Raw genomic sequence first — 22,080 nt, forward strand, 5'->3', positions numbered from 1 at the left:
ATCTGGGACATAATTCCCAGTTACGTATGTATGTGTAACTTTTTTAAAAAATGTATTATTTGTTAACTGATGATTTTGTGCTAATAAGTCACAGGGGACAACCAACTAGATGTGCTCAGTTATGGTGATGCTTTAAGTTGGTTGCATATGGGACCAGGATTCAAAAGGAATTTCGGTGCCTTGTCCCCCAACTGCATAATTGGTACAAGGGCGGGCGTATCATTAGTGTTCATTAATTATGTTGACGATGGCATTTATTAAATGGGCTGAGCATTATACAGCTGTTCTTCTCTGGCTACCATGTGAGGCTCAGTGTTTACTCAGCTTCTTTGGCTTGTTTATTTCATTATCACTCAAAAACAAATCAGATAACTTGAAGTAAATTCACAAGGGGGAATTTCAGCGGTAGAAATCCAGATTCTAGTGCTGAAAACTTGAAAGAACAACAGAAGTGCTTCAGTTAAAAGTACAAAATTGGGATAAACTAAAGTAAATGCTTGGAGACCCGGCTCTCATTCAATGCTCTGAGAGCAATTTTTTTAGGGGGGCAAATCACTCCCTGGACTCAATTTCCTTCTCTATGAATGGGAGTATGGTTCTATTTTGCTCCCTACTCCGATACCTGGAGATACGACACATTAGGTGTCTAGGATTTCTAAGTTTCATGGAAAAAGGTGGCTGAGAAACCCAGGCTATCACTACTAAGCAGACTTTTGAAGGGAAAACCCACCAAATGCTGTGCCTCGATAACTAATGAGGAAAAATGTGAGCTGATGATATGTGGGAGGAGAATGGGGCCAGAAACAAAGTGAAGAGAGCGGAAAGATTCATTCCTTCTGAAGCTGAATGATATCCAAATCCAGAATTAATTGTTCTACCCTACAAAGATGCTTTTTCGACCCAGGGCAGCTGTTGAAAGTCTTTGAGGGCTCCTCAGTTGTTAATGAACAAGTAATCCCCTCCCACAAACGCCTGCTTCCCTCCCCCCAACAAATCTTTCCCCAACAAAACGAAAATGGTTATGAAAGCAAAGAGGTAGGAAACGGGAACTGTCTAAAACAAATCCCCGGTTGGCCGGAAGAACAGGACCAATATCAACTGTCTGCCGGTGTCTCAAACGTTTTGTGCACATTCCATCTAATAACAACTCGGCTGCTCCCAGGACATGAAGCCAACTGCACAGGAAGCCTTAAAATTATACCTTTGCCTCAGGCCGAACTGCCGGGACTGGGGCGGCTTCCTCTTCTCCCTTTTTCCTCTTGTCCGCTTCCTCGTCTCGCTCTTCCTCCGCCTTTTTCTCCGGCGTCACAGTGGTGATCAAGTTGGTTTGAGAGATGCCCTTTGTTGTGGTGTACACCCCCGTACCAACCTCTGTAGCAGACATAGAATCCTTCATGTACATTTCATGGTTTTCATTCACTGATGCTAAAAGCAAAATACAATTAAAAAAAATAAAACAAAATCTGAAACCGTTAACTCGGCACAAAGTCGGAAGGTAGGTTAACAGTATTACCGAGTCCAACCCTGAAAAAGCATTCCTCCCCACCCCCCCTGTCTTTGAGAAAGCTGGCAGAAATTGTGCTTGAGAGTGAATTCACATCAAGCACGCTCGCAGAATCATACTCTTTCCCTGAACACATATGCGAATCCTTGTGGGTTCTTTAAAAGCTCATTCCACGGAGCAGAGTGATTTTAGCCAAACCCCATGCTAATCAGCTAGGACTGACTTGCTTAAGATGGCATTATTGGGTGGGGAAAGGGTGTCAGAGGATGAAAGTGTGGGTGGACAGATGAGTCAGAGACTAAGTTGCCACCTTTCAAAGTTTATTATTATAGATGAGTAGCTGGAAAAGAAGGGGTCCGCTCAGCAGGATATCAATCAGTACTTTCTGCCACTATACTACTGAGATTACTGTTTCCAAGAGGAACGTCGGTCTGGGGCAAAAATTATATTTTTCTCAAGGTTCTCGAAGCACCTTCGATGGAGGGGAGAGACATTATCGGTTCTTTAAGCCAAGAGCCAGAAGAGGCACCCCCCTGATATTTTGCTTGTCTGGAACCACGAGCCTTGAAAATAGCATTGATGAGAGTAAAAACCACCAACCCAGCAACAGAATTGTAGAGGTGGCAACTCTGCTCAAATGGAGAGGGATTATTCAAATCTCCATTGTAACTGAACTGGATCCAAGTGAAATGCAATGCATCTATCTGTTTTGCATCCTAAAGCGTAATGCAAAAGAATGCTAGACAAACTTCATGCAAATGCAAAAACCATGCAGAGCATCTACGGGGGGACTTAACAGTTTTAGTGAAACAATTTTGTAATCCAATTCATCTGTTCAGTTTGGTACACTCCAGTGAGTGCAGGGACCATGTCTTGGGTTTCTCTTGCATTTGCCAAGCACCTATTACAGTGCTCAGCACACAGAAGGTGTTCAAAGGTGCTCCTGAATGAGCAAACTTTTAGATAACTTAGATCTCAACTACTGGAAAAAAAGTGAAGTCTTTCTAAATGGATCCCAAATATACAACAGCTCCACATATTGTCCGACTGAAAAGTAGACACAAGAGTTGCAAGGCTTACAAAAAGTCTTAGCAAAACGTTTCACTAAGCACCCAAATCTCTCCACAATGTGGGCTCCTAAGTCTTACATCTCCTTACAAACCTATAAAAGCATCTTGAACAGGTTGACTGCCTCTCCCGAGATCTCAATTAGGGGCCTGCATGGTGAGTCAAAGTAAGCAGCAGCTCTGCAGAAAAAGCGCCTATGCTTGCTTTATCATGCACCCACGGCATTCAGGGCGTAAACAACAGAAAACATACTAGAACCGGAAGGACTCAAATCAGTGAGCACAAGACATACTAACATCGCTTTTAGGCCGAAGGAGGAAGAGAGAGGATGAGTTATTAATACATTCACTGGACCATTCATTCCCTTAGTTGACAGTAATTATCACACAAAAAGGTCACTGTGGAAACTGCATTCATCACGTGTGTGTCCCCTTAGGGAGGGACAGTTCATATGAGGAACTAAAAAATGGGACGTTAATGATTTCCATGAAAGAGAGAAGACGGTGGTAAAAACTGAGTAAGCAGATTTGATTTCCCCAACATTCACTGATGGAATCTAAAGAAGCTGACTCTTGAGAAAAAAGAGGAGGGTGAGGAGATAGAAGATAACGGATTGAAAATTAATGTCACAAAATATGTATCTGGATATGTCACCATCGAATGTCATTATACATTATCTGCCTATAACATTAGGCAGCAATTTAAGAGAGTTAAAAAAGTCTACCAGCAAGTTCAGAACAAGCAATCCTAGACCTATAAAGGACATTTTAGAAGGAATTATACACCTCTATGCATTTTTTAAGACAAGCACTGGTCTCTCTAGCAGGTCTATTTGTGACTTACTCCTTGCGCCATTTAATTGGCATGCCGATGATCTGTGGCTAAAGCTCTGTTGCCCAAGTTGAACAGTGGATGAAAGCCCAGATTAAAGGTATTGCTACCACTTTTAAGTAGTCAGCCGGCAAAGCTATGTTTTACTTATTGATTTTTAGCAGATGAAACTGTTTTCTTTATGAACAGCCATAAGAACAACCACCTTACTGCGATTACTCAATGAAACTGGTTTGTGATATCACAAAATTATTTTCTCAGTGTCTTAGCTTCCATTCTGTGAACATACACCAAGTCTCTCAAATCAAAATTAGCACATTTACTGCTTAAAGAAAGCCCTCCTCCCCATCCGCCAAATACAACACTTCTTTTGCCATGGATAAGGGGAAAACGGCTTTCTAAAAAGCTCAGCTAGTTCAAAAATCCTTAGGGATTGCAAAAACAGACAAAAATCTTGCATAATTACTAAGAAATCCTTACCCCCATCCAAACTGCGGGACATGGTATAACGTTTGCTAGAAGATCGCTCGAAATAAGGTGCGGGGCGATCGATCAGTGCGCTGGCCCTCCTGGTCTGGGCTTGGGTTCTTCCACTGTAGCGGAATTTGGACCCCAGGGTCAGAAATTTCTTTGGAGGTGCTTCCGGAAGCAAGAGCCTAAAACACAGCATGCAGAAAAGTTTGCTTCAAATAACAATAACTGTGGTATTTAAACACTTACTATGTCCCAGGCACTGTACTAAGTGCTGGGGTACATACAAGCTAATCAGGTTGGACACAGATCCTGTCCCACACAGGGCTCACGGTCTTAATGCCCATTTTGCAGATGAGGTAACGGAGACCCAGAGAAGTTAAATGACTTGCCGAAGATCACACAGCAGGCAAGCAGTAGAACCAGTCCTAGAACCGAGGTCCTTCTGATTTTCAGGCCCATGTTCTATCCACCAGGCCATGCTGCTTCCATCTCTTATGCATCTGCTATGTGCCAACCACTGTGATAAGCAATACGGCATATACGATACAATCAGACCAGCCATAGTTCCTGTCTTACAGCCTAAGGAGATGGGGAGCAGATATTTAACATCCATTTTACCAACAAAGAAGCTGAGGCACAGAGAAGTTACATGATTTGCTTAAGCGCTTAATAAGTGCCATTATTATTATTAAGTCCACCCAGCAGGTAGGTGGAGGGATCAGAATTAAAACCCAGGTCTTCTGACACCCAGTCTAAGTTCTTTCCACTAGGCCATGCTGCTTCTCCGGTTAAGAAACCTTATCTTATAATGATAAGGTTAGTCAAGCGCTTAGTACAGTGCTCTGCACACAGTAAGCACTCAATAAATACGATTGATGATGATGATATTTCTTTCTTCCAGTGGGATGGGAAACTTTGGAGTTAACCCGATATTCCTAAACCATATCCCACAATGTCATAGTTTAGAAAAAAGATTTTGATGCTCCCAAGAAAACCTGACTCATTGCTTTGATTTTCTGTGTTTCCCAGGGTGAAAGATAATAATTAATTTAGGAATTTGTTAAGCACTGGCACAGATACAGATTGGACACTGTCCCTATTCCACAGAAGTGAGAACAGATATTTAATCTCCAACCTACAGTTATGGTAACTGAGGCCCAGAGAAGAGAAGTGACTTGCCCAGGGTCATACAGAAGGCAAGTAACGGAGACTGAACGACACCCAATTGAGTTGTCTTAAATCACAGAGCAGGCCAATGGTTGGATGGGATCAGAATGCAGGTCCTCTTGCTAGTAGCCCATGCTGCTGTTTCCTTATGCGGTGGGAACATTTGCACACTATGGACATCATTATATAATGCAGAATTATGTAATGATGTCATTCCCAAGTCCACAGGAACCCCAGAACTGGAGTATTGCTCCAGTGCGAAAGTGCCTCCTCCTTGCTCCACGGCATTGCATTCCCCAGACAAATCCAAGGGGACTCAGGCCCCAATTCCCCACAGTGGGTAGGAACTGGTTTTCAACACCCTGCTTCATCTGATGTCTTCGTGCCACTGCCCCAGTGAATCATTATCAAAGGGATTTAGTGAGCACTTACTGTGTGCAGAGCACTGGACTAAGTGCTTGGGAGAGTAACCTAGTAGACACAATCCCTGCGGTCAAGGGATTTACAATCTAGTGAGGTAAATGGACATTAAAATCAATCCTAGACAGGAGAAGTGGCAGATAATAGGGATAAGGACAAAAGTGCTGGGGACTCCGAGTGGAGTGAGTATATAAGTACTTAAGGGGTGTGGATCCAAGGGCATAGGTGAAGGGAGGGAGAAAAAAGCAGGGAGATGGAGAGGATAGTCAGGGAAGACTTCCTGGAGGAAATATTTTAGAAGGGTTTTAGAGCTATGGAGAGTGGTGGTCCGTTGGATGATGATAATAATAGTACTTGTTAAGTGCTTTGTATGTGCCAAGCACTGTTCTAAGCACTGGGGTAGGTACAAGTTAATCAGGTTGGACACAGTCCCTGTCCCACATGGGGCTCACACACTTAATCCCCGTTTTTACAGATGAGAGAACTGAGGCACAGAGAAGTGAAGCAACTTGCCCAAGGTCACACAGCAGGCATGCGGTGGAGCCGGGATTAGAACCCAGGTCCTTTTGACTTCCAGGCCTGTGCTCTATCCTTTAAGACATGCTGCTTGGATATGAAAGGGGTGGGAACCCCAAGCAGGAGGAAGGGAGGACGTGGGCAAGGACTTGAGGCCACCACTCATTTGTGCAGATTTGCTCCCAATTCCTCTAATTCCACTAGGGTTTTTTTCTATTTATCTGCACACCAAATCATTAAATGCGGGCCAGAAAATGTTAAATAAATCCATATTTCAAAACTGCCCATAGTCCAAATCACCCTTACTGAGGAGGTTGGGGGGTGGGGGTGGGGAGGCTGAGGGGATGCCAACTTAGCCAGAGCACTGCTCTTTGACCACCTGGGCTGGCTGAGCCAAACAATCAAGAATCCAGTGTGGTTACTGCCACAGTTCATTTGGCCTGTTTTAGTACTGGATACTCCCTTCAACCTTTTCACTTTTCTTCCAAGCACATTTCACCCGCCGAAACAAACTCTCCCCACACACCTGAAAAACGTATGGTGCTCCACACACACTTTCCATAAACGCTTCGCAGCTCGGTGGTTCGGCAGCTTAAATCCAATGGTGCTTTCAAACTGCTCAAACTAAAAAGTAAACAAGACAAAGACAGATCTATGTACTGTAGTCAGGCCGGTTTTATAAATCAACTTGAAAAATCACCTTGAGGCCTGCAAAATTTGCATTTTCAGGGTTCTGGGGTGAACGGCGTCGGATGGTTTGGATTTCTCTTCCAGTCACGTCCACGACTTTCTCCTGATCATTACATCAACCAGCTATTAAAAGAGACTTCAGCTAATGTATTCCCAATTTTTCCCCACAGATTCTCATGGAAACTCCAAGAACAGAAGCTGAATAAATTAAGTGCTTGCTTTTTTGTTTTCCTTTGAGCCCTTGAGCCAGTACCTATTTTCTAGGTTACCCTATGTTTCTATAATCCAACTCATTCATTCATTCAGTCCTATTTATTGAGCGCTTACTATGTGCAGAGCATTATACTAAGTGCTTGGGAAAGTACAATACAACAATAAACAGACAGAATTCCTGCCCATAATTAGCTTACAGTCTAAAAGAAGGGGAGACAGACATTAATCAGGATACAGGTTAGGTATCCCAGGCCAGAATTTCCTGGACTGTAGAGTATATCTCCCCAATTACTCTCCCAGAACTTCAAAGCCTTAATGAAGGCACATATCCTGCAAGAGGCCTTCCCTAAGCCCTCCTTTCCTCTTCTCCCACTCCCTTCTGTGTTGCCCGGACTTGCTCCCTTTATTCATCCCCCCTCACAGCCCCACAGCACTTACATACTTATCTGTCACTTATTCATTTATATTAATGTCTGTCTCCCCTGCTCTAGACTGTAAATTCGTTGAGGGCAGGGAATGTGTCTGTCATAGTGGTGTGTTGTACTCTCCCAAGCACTGTGACCTTGTCTCTAGACTGTAAGCTCGTCGTGGGCAGGTAATGTGTCTGTTATATTGTACTCTCCCAAGTGCTAAGTACAGTGTTTTCCACACAGTAAACATTCAATAAATACGAATGAATGAACTGAATGAATACTTCTATTGTATCCTCTCAATAATGATAATAAATAGTAATAATTATGGTGTATGTTAAGTGCTTACTATTCATTCATTCATTCAATCGTATTTATTGAGCGCTTACTGTGTGCAGAGCACTGTACTAAGCGCTTGGGAAGTCCAAGTTGGCAACATATAGAGACGGTCCCTACCCAACAGCAGGCTCACAGTCTAAAAGGGGGACACAGACAACAAAACAGAACATATTAACAAGATAAAATAGATAGAATAAATATGTACAAGTAAAATAAATGGAGTAATAAATCCATGCAAACATATATACATATATACAGGTGCTGTGGGGAGGGGAAGGGCAGGGAGGAGAAGGAGTATGGCACTCCATTCATTCGTTCAATCGTATTTATTGAGCGCTTACTGTGTGCAGAGCACTGGACTAACCGCTACCACTTGGCCTCGGCACTAGTCTATTGGGGGCACTGTAAGCTCCTTGAGGGTAGGAATCACATCTACCACCTACACTATGTGCCAAGCACTGTTCTAAGTGCTGGGGGTAGATACAAGTTAATCAGGTTGTCTCATGTGGGGCTCACAGTTTTAATCCCCATTTTAAAGATGAGGTAACTGAGGCACAGAAAAGTGAAGTGACTTCCCCAAGGTCACACAGCAGACAAGTGGCAGAGCCGGGATTAGAACCCCTGACCTTTCTAACTCTCAGGAACATGCTCTGTCCACTACAGCATGCTGCTTCTCAACTCTCAAGAGTTGAGTACAGTGCTCTGCACACTGTAGTCACCCAATAAATATGATTGATAGGTGTCCTGCCCAGAGGAACTGTGATGCTACTACCTCCAAGCAAAACAGCAACTGGTCTATCCTAGAAGTTCCTAGAGGGCAGGGATTGTGTCTAGCCACTCTGCTGTATCTGTCTGCAACCCAAGACTTCTACCTGCAATTACCACATGATCCCAAGGATCCTAATAATAACTGTGGTTTTCATTAAGAGCTTACTAAGTGCCAGGCACTGTATTAAGCGCTGGGGTGGACATAAGCAAATCGGGTTGGACCCAGTCCCTGTCCCACATGGGGCTCAGTCTTAATCCCTATTTGGCAGATGAGAAAACTGAGGAACAGAAAAGTGAAGTGACTTGCCCAAGGTCACACGGCAGATAGGTGGCAGACTTGGAATCATGGCAAAACTCTTGTAAAATGCTTAATCTGTCTGTTCTTCTTTGTATGCAAAGAGCTCAAGAATGCCATTTTAGAAAGCACTAAATAAAGGTTGAATAATAATGATGATGATGATGATGGTATTTGTTAGCTACTTACTATGTGCAAGCACTGTTCTAAGTGCTGACTGTCTCCATATGTTGCCAACTTGTACTTCCCGAGCGCTTAGTACAGTGCTCTGCACACAGTAAGTGCTCAATAAGTACGATTGATTGATTGATTGATAGAAGATAATCAGGTTGTCCCACATAGGGTTCACAGACTTATTCTCCATTTTACAGATGAGGTTACTGAGTCCTAGAGAAGTGACTTGCCTAAAGTCACACAGCTGACAAGTGGCGAAACCGAGACTAGAATCCATGACCTCTGACTCCCAAGTTCGTGCTCTGTCCACTAAGCCAAGCTGCTTCTCACTAAGCCATGCACAGTAAGCATAGTAAGTGCTCAATTCACTCATTCAATTGTCTTCATTGTGTGCAAAGCACTGTACTAAGCACTCGGGAGAGTACAATACAATAACAGACACACTCCCTGCCCACAATGAGCTCAAAGTCTGGGCAGGGAGGCAGACATGAATACAAATAAATACATTACAGATATGTACCTAAGTGCTGTGGGGCTGGGATGGGGGAAGACCCAAGGGAGCAAGTCTGGGTGACACAGAAAGGAGTGGGAGAAAAGAAAAGGAGGGGCTTAGTCTGGGAAGGCCTTTTGGAGGAGGTGTTCCTTCAATAAGACTTTGAAGAGGGGAAAGGTAATCGTCTCCTGGATTTGAGGAGGGAGGGCATTCCAGCCCAGAGGCAGGACGCGGGCCAGGGGCCAGAGGCAACATAGGTGAGATGGAGGCACAGTGAGAAGGTTAGCATTACAGAAGTGAAGTGTGTGGGCTGGGTTGTAGAAGGAGAGTAGTGAGGATCAATCAATCAATCAATCAATCGTATTTATTGAGCGCTTACTGTGTGCACAGCACTGTACTTAGCGCTTGGGAAGTACAAGTTGGCAACATACAGAGACAGTCCCTACCCAACAGTGGGCTCACAGTCTAGAAGGGGGAGACAGAGAACAAAACCAAACATATTAATAAAATAAATAGAATAGATATGTACAAGCAAAATAAATAAATAAATAGAGTAATAAATATGTACAAAATATGTGAGGAGAGGTTAGAGGTGGTTAACTGCTTTAAAGACAAGGGTGAGGAGTTTCTGTTTGATGAGAAGGTGGATGGGGAACTTCTGGAGTTTTTTTTTTGAGGAGTGGGGTGGCATGGCCTGAATGATTTCGTAGAAAAATGATCCGGACAGCGGAGTGAAGTATGGACTCTTCCCAAGGTCACACAGCAGACAAGTGACAGACCCAGGATTAGAACCCAGGTCCTTCGGACTCCCAGGTGCATACTCTGTCCGCCAGGCCATGCTGCTTCCCATGCACACATAATCTCCCAAGCGCTTAGTACGGTGTCCTGCATATAGTAAGTACTCAATAAATACCATTGATCGACTGATTGATTGGTATTTGTTAAGCACTGTGTGTCAAGAACTGTTTTAAGTACTGAGGGGAAATACAAGACAATCTGGTCAAAGTTATAATTATTGGTATTGTGGCATTTGTGAAGCTCTTACTAAGTTCAAAGCACTATATTAAGCACTGAGGTTGATACGCGAGAAGCAGCGTGGCTTAGTGGAAAGAGCCCGGGCTTGGGAGTCAGAGGACGTGGGTTTTAATCCCTGCTCCGCCACTTGTCTGCTGTGTGACCTTGGGCAAGCCACTTCACTTCTCTATGCCTCAGTTACCTCATCTGTAAAATGGGGATTAAAAGTGTGAGCCCCACATGGGAAAAACTGATTACCTTGTATCTACCCCAGGGCTCAGAACAGTGCTCGGTACATAGTAAGTGCTTAACAAACACCATCATTATTATTATTATTTCAATAAACGAGGATTGGACAAAGTTCCTCAATCACAAGGGGCCATTTAGATAGTTAAGGGTGGAGCTGCCCTCGGCCTCTCCTTTCCTTTTGGTCCTGAGGAGGCACGGAGGGTTGGTGGCCTTGATTCGTTTGTTTTTTCAAATGGTATTTGTTAGGTATTTACTATGTGCAAGGCCCTGTATTAAGCGCTAGGGTAGATACAAGACAATCAGGTTGGACACAGTCCATGTCCCACATGGGTTCACAGTCTTAACCCCCACTTCACCGATGAGGGAACTGAGGCGTAGAGAAGTAGAGTGACTTGCCAAATCCTCAACAACAACTCTCTCCTCGACCCCCTCCAGTCTGGCTTCCGTCCCCTTCATTCCACGGAAACTGCCCTCTCAAAGGTCACCAATGACCTCCTGCTTGCAAAATCCAACGGCTTCTACTCTGTCCTAATCCTCCTCGACCTCTCAGCTGCCTTTGACACTGTGGACCACCCCCTTCTCCTCAACACGCTATCCGACCTTGGCTTCACAGACTCCGTCCTCTCCTGGTTCTCCTCTTATCTCTCCGGTCGTTCTTTCTCAGTCTCTTTTGCAGGCTCCTCCTCCCCCTCCCATCCTCTTACTGTGGGGGTTCCCAGAGGTTCAGTGCTTGGTCCCCTTCTGTTCTCAATCTACACGCACTCCACTGTTGACCTCATTCGCTCCCACGGCTTCAACTATCATCTCTACACTGATGACACCCAGATCTACATCTCTGCCCCTGCTCTCTCCCCCTCCCTCCAGGCTCGCATCTCCTCCTGCCTTCAGGACATCTCCATCTGGATGTCTGCCCGCCACCTAACGCTCAACATGTCGAAGACTGAACTCCTTGTCTTCCCTCCCAAACCTTGTCCTCTCCCTGACTTTCCCATCTCTATTGATGGCACTACCATCCTTCCCGTCTCACAAGCCCGCAACCTTGGTGTCATCCTCGACTCCGCTCTCTCATTCACCCTCACATCCAAGCCGTCACCAAAACCTGCCGGTCTCAGCTCCACAACATTTCCAAGATCCGCCCTTTCCTCTCCATCCATACCGCTACCCTGCTCGTTCAAGCTCTCATCCTATCCCGTCTGGACTACTGCATCAGCCTTCTCTCTGATCTCCCATCCTCGTGTCTCTCTCCACTTCAATCCATACTTCATGATGCTGCCCGGATTATCTTTGTCCAGAAACGCTCTGGGCATATTACTCCCCTCCTCAAAAATCTCCAGTGGCTACCAATCAATCTGTGCATCAGGCAGAAACTCCTCACCCTGGGCTTCAAGGCTGTCCATACCTCGCCCCCTCCTACCTCACCTCCCTTCTCTCCTTCTCCAGCCCACACCGCACCCTCCGCTCCTCCGCCACTAATCTCCTCACCGTACCTCGTTCTCGCCTGTCCCGCCATCTACCCCCGGCCCACGTCATCCCCCGGGCCTGGAATGCCCTCCCTCTGCCCATCCGCCAAGCTAGCTCTCTTCCTCCCTTCAAGGCCCTGCTGAGAGCTCACCTCCTCCAGGAGGCCTTCCCAGACTGAGACCCTTCCTTCCTCTCCCCCTCGTCCCCCTCTCCATCCCCCCATCTTACCTCCTTCCCTTCCCCACAGCACCTGTATATATGTATATATGTTTGTACATATTTATTACTCTATTTATTTATTTATTTATTTATTTTACTTGTACATATCTATCCTATTTATTTTATTTTGTTAGTATGTTTGGTTTTGTTCTCTGTCTCCCCCTTTTAGACTGTGAGCCCACTGTTGGGTAGGGACTGTCTCTATATGTTGCCAATTTGTACTTCCCAAGCGCTTAGTACAGTGCTCTGCACATAGTAAGCGCTCAATAAATACGATTGATTGATTGATTGATTGACTTGCCCAAGGTCACGGAGCAGACATGTGGCGGAGCCGGGATTAGAGGTCATGTGCTCTGACTCCCAGTCTGTGTCTTTCCACTAGGCCACATTGCTTCTCGGCTTAGAATTGCTAAGGAAGGTCCCAGGTGCAGAGGGCCAAGTAAGGGCCATTCCCCGTTTCTAGCCTATAAATAGGCACATGAAGCATCTGTAGCCCTGAGCCTTCCATTTCCCCCCAGGCATTAATTAAAAATAAGCCAGTGATTACCCATCCATCCTGGATCAAGCATTACAAAATGGCAGAAACAAATCTTCTTACTTAAATATCCAGCTTGTATTAAAGTTATGGTTTGCTTTCACTTCTGTCTTTCAGCTTATCCTTCCTTTGTGTCTCAATATTCCCCAGAGGCGGGAGCTCAGGGACAACTGCCCTGAATCATTTTCCACAGAAGATTTGAAGTCCTGAACAACCCGAATCCTTGCTGCTCTCTGACTGGTTCCACAAAGGACTGCCACATGTATTGCTAAAACAAGTTAATCGGGTGAAATCCTTTAAGATGGTCCGATAAACAGTGGCTTAAATTAGCTTCTGATTGAAGGGAATGTGCCTACCAACACTGTTATATTGTGCTCTTCCAAGTGTTTAGTACCGTGCTCCGCTCACAGCACTCAATAAATACGACTGATTGACTGATCAACTACCTTCGGAGTTTAAATTACGAAGTCGCCTAATCTCGAGACCAGGGGCGGTGCCAGGGAAGAAGCAGGAGGGACTTTCTTTGAACCTGGGCTACCTCTCCCCACATTGAAATGAGCGTGGGTGGATGGAGAGATGGTGAGAGGGGGTGGTGTGGAGGGGGAGGGTAGGAGAGAATTTAGAAATACTTAAATTATGCTCTTTCCCCATTAACCATTATTTAGGAAGTATTTTAATAGGAAGCTGCCCTCCTTTTGATTATGTCTTTCATATCTCTCCCATGATATCTTCCTCTAGTTTCCTCCATTAGGGGCACACATGTATGTGATTTTGTGGCACAGGCAAGGAGGATGTGTGGGGATTGCAAGGGATTGAGTGAATATGGAAGCATGTGTCCCAGCAGATAGAGTACAGGCCTGGGAATCAGAAGGCCCTAGGTCCTAATCCCGCCTCTGCCACTTGTCTGATTTTGGGCAGGTCAATTCACTTCACTGGGGCTCAGTTCCCTCATCTATATTTATTTTATTTTGTTAGTGTGTTTGGTTTTGTTCTCTGTCTCCCCCTTTTAGACTGCGAGCCCGCTGTTGGGTAGGGACTGTCTCTATATGTTGCCAACTTGGTCTTCCCAAGCGCTTAGTACAGTGCTCTGCACACAGTAAGCGCTCAATAAATACGATTGATTGATTGATAAAACTGTCAGTCCCACTTGGGACATGGTCTTTGCCCAACCCGATTATCTTGTATCTACCCCAGAGCTTAGTACAGTGCTTCATTCATTCATTCAATTGTATTTATTGAGCGCTTACTGTGTGTAGAGCACTGTACTAAGCGCTTGGGAAGTACAAGCTGGCAACATGTAGAGACGGTCCCTACCCAACCACGGGCTCACAGTCTAGAAGGGGGAGACAGACAACAAAACAAACCGTGTGGTCAGGTGTCAAGTCATCAGAATAAATAGAAGTAAAGCTAGATGCACATCATTGACAAAATAAATAGAATAGTAAATATGTACAAGTAAAACAAATAGAGTAATAAATCTGTACAAACATATATACAGGTGCTGTTGGGAGGGGAAGGAGGTAGGGCGGGGGGATGCTTGATACACAGTAAGTACTAAACAAATACCACATTTATCATTATTATTATTACTATTTTTGTAGGGGCAGGGAGTGTACCAGAGGGCTTCTTCTGGAACTGACTCCCTTCATAAGGTCAAGGGGCAGAGGGCAGAGGCCACCTCAGTCCTTCCTCCAGGGCTGATCAGGGAGCTGGCTTCAGCTTGCATCATATGACTGGCAGGTGTCAATCATGGAGGAAGCGGTGCCATGATGGGTTGTAATCCCTCCCCTTCTTTTAGGGGTTGGGAGTTAATAGTAATAACAACAATAATAATGATAATAATAATCATAGTGGTATTTATTAAGCATTTACTATGTGCCAGGCACTGTATTAAGCGCAGGGGTGGATAAAAGCAAATTGGGTTGGACACAGTCCCTATCGCAAATGGGGCTCACAATCTCAATCCCCATTTTTACAGATGAGGTAACTGAGGCCCAGAGAAGTGAAGTGAGTTGCCCAAGGTCACAAAGCAGACAAGTGAAGGAGCTGGGATTAGAACCCATGACCTTCTGACGTCAAGTCCCGTGCTCTATCCACTATGCTATGAAGGGACTTGCCCAAGGTCACATAGCAAGCAAGTGGGAGCCCAGATACATTGGTCATCCAATGAAATGCCTCTTAGGCAAACTGCACCCCTTTCTGCATACCCCTTTAGAGTGGTCAGTCAGTCAGTCAAGAGCATCTACTAAGTGCTTATTGTGTTCACAGCACTGTACTAAGTTCTTGGGAGAGTACAATATAATAAACAGACAGATGTCCTGCCCACAGCAAGTTTGCAGGCTAGAGGACAAGCTTACTGAGCACTTACTGTGTGCAAAGCACTCACTGTATTAAGCGCTTGGGAGAGTACAATATAACAAAATAACAGACACATTCCCAGCCCTCAGCAAGCTAGATGGCTTTAATCACTATTAAATGTTGTACATATTTACTATTCTCTTGTACATATTTACTAATTTGTTAATGATGTGCAGCTAGCATTATTTCTACTTATTCTGATGATTTGACACCAGTCCACATGTTTTGTTTTGTTGTCTGTCTCCCCCTTCTAGACTGTGAGCCTGTTGGTGGGTAGGGACCAACTCTATATGTTGCCAACTTGTACTTCCCATGGTAAGTACACGGTAAGCACTCAATAAATACGAATGAATGAATGAATGAACTGGGAATTTTTTCACTTTACTCGTTTTTGATTCAGGTCTACTAATCTCCAAGAGGCATAACACTAGAATGAGGGCAGTGAAACAATGAAAACACAGTCATGACTGAATACTGCATCTCATAATCCCCTTTACCACCTTGCTGATCCATGTCGGCCCCGGATTTATTTTAGGAGAGGGATCAAAAAGGAGTATGGACGTAAGGGAGTGGGCTGTTTCTCAGACGTGCAGAATGTGACTATTAAAAGGCTATTTAACTTTCCCAAACACGTATGCCTAGGGTGTTATTCAAAAATGTATTTTCTCACACTATTTGCTGTTCGGCACCAGAAATTCCTACCATTACTATGAATACCCAACTGGGAAATTCAATTTAAAAAAGTAAATGCCACTAAAGCCTCCCTTCTACCACACTGTTATATAGTCTCAGCACCTAGACAAAGTGTAAAAACACAAAACTGAGAAGTCCCTGCCCCTCTTCCCCTAATTCCTCCTAGGCCAGCCTCACTCTGAAGAGAGAAGACCCTGAAAATAATTTCCTCTAGCCCAATCAACTTTATTTATTGAGCACATACTGGGTGCAGAGCACTGTTCCAGGTGCTTGGGAGAGCACAGAACTGGAACAGAATTGGAAATGGTTCAGAGACAAGGAAAGTGTGAACACTGGAGATTAATCTAAGACTTTGGGGAGAGACTGCAGGGGCTTCTTTGGTATCTTCCAAAGGGACTCATGCCACTAGTATTTAATAATAATGATCGTATTTGTTAAGCGCTTACTATGTGCTGTTTTAAGCACTGGGTAGATACAAGGTAATCGGGGTGTCCCACAAAGGGCTCACAGGCTTCCTCCCCATTTTACAGATGAGGTAACTGAGGCCCAGAGAAGTGAAGTGACTTGCCCAAAGTCACACAGCTGACAAGTGGTGGAGTAGGGATTAGGACCCACGACCTCTGACTCCCAAGCCCGGACTCTTTCTGTTAAGCCATGCTTCTTCTCTTAACCATGGCGTAACCAAATACTTGGTCCTAATAGAGGTGACATAACGGTGCTTAATAATAATAATAATAATAATAATGATGGCATTTGTTAAGCGCTTACTATGTGCAAAGCACTGTTCTAAGCGCTGGGGGGGATACAAGGTGATCAGGTTGTCCCATGTGGGGCTCACAGTCTTAATCCCCATTTTACAGATGAGGGAACTGAGGCCTAGAGAAGTTAAGTGACTTGCCCAAAGTCACCCAGCTGACAATTGGCGGAGCCGGGATTTGAACCCATGACCTCTGACTCCAAAGCCCGTGCTCTTTCCACTGAGCCACGCTGCTTAATATATCTTATATGTTATACTTTACTCTTCCAAGCACATACTACAGTGCTCTGCACACAGTAAGCGCTCAACTGATTTCTATGATTTAAAAATCAAGCATTAAAGTGTACAGCGCTAGTGATCTGTATACAGAATAAAGATGACTGAAAAAAATATTTCCTGGTTTCTTTTCATCATAAACAATGATAAACGCTTTTCATTGTGCAAAGTCCACGTCCGATAATGTTGAAAACTCATGTTAAGGAATTCTACTGTGTCATATTTTCAAGGGGGAGTTTTGTGGGTTGGCCTAGGACAAAGATGTTGTGGACCCACACAAATTACCAGTCAATGCAAGTGTCTGAATTTACCTGCTCTCTGAAATGTGAAAATCGAGATCCCCATGTCCAGGGCATTAGCATATTAATCATCTTGATCTACACACTTCAATCATATAGCTCACTTCTCAAATGAAATGAGAATTCCAATTCACTTACCTCTCCCGGTCTGATTTTGATGTAAAAGTTGTTCCTTTTGTATGAAATTTTCAGAACCTTGGGCCAAGCAAACCTATTTATTCGGAGTCGGTCTCGATAGATCAGTAAACCACTGGCACAAACCCCAAGCATGATTTCCACTCCTTCAGAATCCTTCGAAAACAACAACAGAATCAGAATTAGTTGATCTTTTCCAGCACGTCCTTAGAAGCAGCCCGGCCTTGTGGAAAGAGCATGGAAGTCAGAGGACCTGGGTTCTAATCCAAATTCTGCCACTTGCCTGCTGTGGGGACTTGGGCAAACCATTTACCTTTTCGGTGCCACAGTTTCTTCATCTGTAAAATGAGGATTCAATACCTTTTCTTCATTCATTCAACTGCATTTATCTTGGAAGAGATGTGCCCTCAATAAGGCTTTGAAGTGGGGGGAGAGCAATTACCTGTCTGATATGAGGAGGGAGGGCACTGCAGGCCAGAGGTAGAATGTGGGTAAGAGGTTAGTGGCGAGAGAGATGAGCTCAAAGTACAGTGAAAAGATTAGCATTAGATGAACAAAGTGTGTGGGCTGGATTGTAGTAGGAGAGTAGCCAGGTGCAGTAGGAGGGGGCAAGAGAGTGCTTTGAAACCTATGGTAAGGAGTCTTTCTTTGATGCAGAAGTGGACAGGCAACCACTGGAGTTTCTTGAGGAGTGGGGAAACATGGTCTGAACGTTTCTGAAGAAAAATGATTTGGGCAGCAGAGTGGAGCATTGACTGGAGTGGGGAGAGACAGGAGGCAGGGAGGTCGGCAAGGAGGCTGACAGAATAATCAAGGAGAGATTGGATAAGTGCTTGCATTAATGTGATAGCAATTTGGATGGAAAGGAAGGGGTGGATTTTAGCCATGATGTGAAGGTAGAACTGACAGGATTTAATGACGGCCTGGATAGGCGGGTGGAATGAGAGAGGAGAGTCAAGGATAATGCCAAGGTTATGGGCTTGTGAGACAGGAAGGATGGTGGTGCCGTCGGCAGCGATGGGAAAGTGAGCAGGAGGACAGGGTTTGGGTGGGAAGATAAGTTCAGTTTTAGCCACATTGTTTGAGGTGACCAGCGGCAGAGATTGTCTCTCTCTATTGCTGCATTGTACTTTCCAAGAGCTTAGTATAGTGCTCTGCACACAATAAGCACTCAATAAATACAACTGAACGAATCCAAGGAAATCCAAGTAAAGATGTCTTGAAGCAAGACTGCAGAGAGGGCGAGAGATCAGGGCTGGAGGTGTAAACTTGGGTGTCATTGGCATAGAGGTGAATCCATGGGAGCGAATGAGTTCTCCAAGGGAGTGGGTGTAGACGGAGAATAGAAAGGGACCCAGAACTGAACTCTGAGGGAGCCCCAACAGGTTGGGAGGTAGTGGAGGAGCCTGCGAAAGAGACAGAATGAACGGCCAGAGAGATAAGAGGAGATCCAGGAGAGGACAGACAGAATCAGTGAAGCAGTGTCCGTGGTCTCCCTCCTCCAAATGAGAGCACCAAGTGGGACAGAGACTGTGTCCAACAAGATTATCTTTATCTCTAGACTGGAAGCTTGTTGTGGGCCGGGAACCCATCAACCAACTCTGTTGTACTGTACTCTCTCAAATGCTCAGTATTCTGCACACAGTAAGTGCTAAATAAACACCATTGATAGACTGGTTGCAACTGGTACATAGTAAACCCTTAAAAAAAAAACCACTGCAATTACTATTTCTCTCTCTCCCTTCCCCCAGCCCAAAGAGTCATGTAAATTATTTGATTACCTCATGTTTCCAGTAAGACTACAGTGCTAGATATGATAAATGACCCCCCACATGTATTACTCATCACAGAAGTCCTTTTCGCCTGTTCCATATTCCCTGGCTGTTTTTACATTCACTGTACACCATCCACTGAAAACATCTTGTATACACATTCTTAAATATTTATATGAAAAACTTCCTAATGGCCTTTGCAATGCCAACAAAACTGGTGAACTATATAACTGCCCCCACTTTTTTTAAAGGAATGTAAGGTAAGGCAGTATAATTTAATGGAAGGGGCATGGGAGTGGAAGTAAGGAAACTTGGGTTCTAATAACTGTGGTATTTATAGACCAATTAAAAATGTGCCAAACATTGAACTAAGTTCTAAGGAAGGAACAAGGTAAATCAGGTCAAACACAGTCCCTGTACCACATAGAAGCAGCGTGGCTCCGTGAAAAGAGCCCGGGCTTGGGAGTCAGAGGTCATGGGTTCTAATCCCAGCTCTACCACTTGTCAGTTGTGTGACTTTGGGCAAGTCACAACTTCTCTGGGCCTCAGTTACCTCATCTGTAAAACGGAGATTAAGACTGTGAGCCCCACGTGGGACAACCTGATTACCTTGTATCTACCCCAGTGCTTAGAACAGTGCTTGGCACATAGTAAGCGTTTAACAAATACCAACATTATTATCATTATTATTATTATAAGGTTCACAGCTTAAGGGGGAGGAAGAACAGGTACTGAACCCCTATTTTACAGATGAGGAAACAAAACCACAGAGAAGTTAAGTGATTTGCCCAAGGTTACCCTAGCAGGTGAGTGACAGAGCCAAGATTAAATCTCAGGTCCTCTTGGCTTCCAGGCCTGTGCTCTTTCCTCTCTGCTTCTAATCCTAGATCTGTTGCTAATGTGCTGTGTGATGTTAGGCAAGTTCCTTAAACTTTCTGTGTCCCATTCATTCATTCATTCATTCAATTGTATTTATTGAGTGCTGTGTGCAGAGCACTGTACTAAGCGCTTGGGAAGTACAAGTTGACAACATATAGAGACGGTCCCTACCCAAAAGCAGGCTCACAATCTATTCCAGCGCTTAGTACGGTGCCCGGCACATAGTAAGTGCTTAACAGTGCTTCAGCGCTTGGAACAGTGCTTTGCACATAGTAAGCGCTTAACAAATGCCATCATTATTATTATTCATTCAATCGTTCATTAATTCAATCGTATTTATTGAGCGCTTACTGTGTGCAGAGCACTGTACTAAGTGCTTGGGAAGTACAAGTCAGCAACATATAGAGACGGTCCCCATCCAACAATGGGCTCACAGTCTATTATTAACAGATATCATTAAAAAATCCCCAAAACTGCCCTGCTGGAACCGGATCTTTGGTTTGCCTCTGATGAGAGAGTAAAACAGCGTGGCTCAGTGGAAAGAGAGTCCCAGATTCCTGTCCTCTCCTTAGACTGTGACCATTGTGTGGGACAGGGACTGCATCTGACCTGATTAACTTCCACCTACCTCTGTTGGCACAGAATAAGTGCTTAACAAATACCTCAATTATTATTGTTTCACTTGCAAAATAGGGATAATATTCTCCCAAGTGCTTAGTGCAGTGCTCTGCACACAGTAAGAGCTCAATAAATACAACTGATTGATAATCAGACAATCATATTTACTGAGCACTTACTGTGTGCAGAGCCCTGTACTAAGCTCTTCGGAGAGTACAACAGACACATTTTCTGCCCACCGTACCTGCCTAACTTCCTAACACACACATATGTTTGGATAGTAAAATAAGGTAACTGATTTACCAGTGCTTTGAGGAATTAAATTCATTTATTCATTCATTCAATCGTATTTAAATGACACTGGACTGAGAGTCAGGAATCCCGGCTTTACCAGAGGCCCGCTGCATCACTGTGACAAATCACTTGTCCATCCCCCAAGGCCTCATTCTCCCCCTCTGTAAAGTGGGGATAAGACATTTGCCCTCCGGATCTCTTTAACTGGAAACTCGTTGTGGGCAAGGACCGTGTCTATCATCTCTGTTGTGCTGTACTCTCCCAAGCACTTGGTACAGTGCTCTGCACACAGTAAGCGCTCAATACATACCATGGATTGATTACACCGAGTCTGGTGAGTACAACAGACCGTCTGATCTGATTAGTCCTCATATCTCCCCCTCTAAGGCTGTAAGCTCATTATGGGCAGGGAACATGTCTGCTAATTCTGTTGTACTCTCCCAAGCACTTAGTACAGTGCTCTGCACATAGTAAGTGCTCAATAAATGATCAATTTAACCCAGGTCTGGCACACAGTGGCTACCTAATATCATAATTAAGTGCATGGCATTATCATTGTTTTTATATTCCTCAGGAAAGGGCTTTGGCATTTTTGCCCCTTAGATCTCCTTAAGTTCTTACTGATGAGGGGAATTTGAGATGACAATCACTTAATTATGGTATTTATTAAGTGCTTCCTATGGGCCAAAGCACTCTGACAAACTCTTAAGATAGGAGCCTGATACTCAAATCGGACAGAGTCCCTGACCCACATGAGTCAGAAAACAGGAACGGCAAACGTGTTCCAACTTTTTGTCAAACAACCCAACACCATGCATATAATAAACATTATTTTACAAGAATAGGGCATTTCCTGTTCTTATCAATAACAGATGAGTCAGCCAACAGGAATAAGAAAGCTTTGCTCCTCGGACTTCAGCATCAAGAATTTCATGGAGGAGCTGATTACCGTGTTACTGGCTTGCATATTGCCACTTCTTTACGGTATCTGTTAAGTGCTTACTATGTGCTGGGCACTATTCTAAGTGCTGGGCTAGATACAAGCTAATCAGATTGGACACAGTTCTTGCCCCACATGGGATTCACAGTTTTAATTCCCATTTTAAAGGTAGGGTAACTGAGGCACAGAGAAGTCAAGCGACTTGCCCAAGGTTACGCA

At 44.4% G+C, this 22,080-nt stretch overlaps 1 protein-coding gene across 5 annotated transcripts in view; it reads right to left on the minus strand.

Annotated features, from left to right (window-relative positions):
- EPB41L3 (erythrocyte membrane protein band 4.1 like 3) overlaps nt 1–22,080 on the minus strand; it is a 208,919-nt gene that overhangs the window by 35,830 nt on the left and 151,009 nt on the right. For 3 of the 5 annotated variants that reach the window (XM_038747543.1, XM_038747547.1, XM_038747546.1), the window contains exons 9-12: nt 17,362–17,514; nt 6,507–6,604; nt 3,884–4,059; nt 1,202–1,425 (exon numbers count right to left, since the gene is read on the minus strand). In XM_038747543.1, coding sequence (XP_038603471.1) covers nt 1,202–1,425; nt 3,884–4,059; nt 6,507–6,604; nt 17,362–17,514 — 651 coding nt within the window. The remainder of the gene's footprint in view (nt 1–1,201; nt 1,426–3,883; nt 4,060–6,506; nt 6,605–17,361; nt 17,515–22,080) is intronic. The other 2 variants (XM_038747548.1, XM_038747549.1) reach the window with 1 other exon arrangement.

The sequence above is a fragment of the Tachyglossus aculeatus genome, chromosome 5 (genome assembly GCF_015852505.1).
Source record: "Tachyglossus aculeatus isolate mTacAcu1 chromosome 5, mTacAcu1.pri, whole genome shotgun sequence".
NCBI lineage: Eukaryota > Metazoa > Chordata > Mammalia > Monotremata > Tachyglossidae > Tachyglossus > Tachyglossus aculeatus.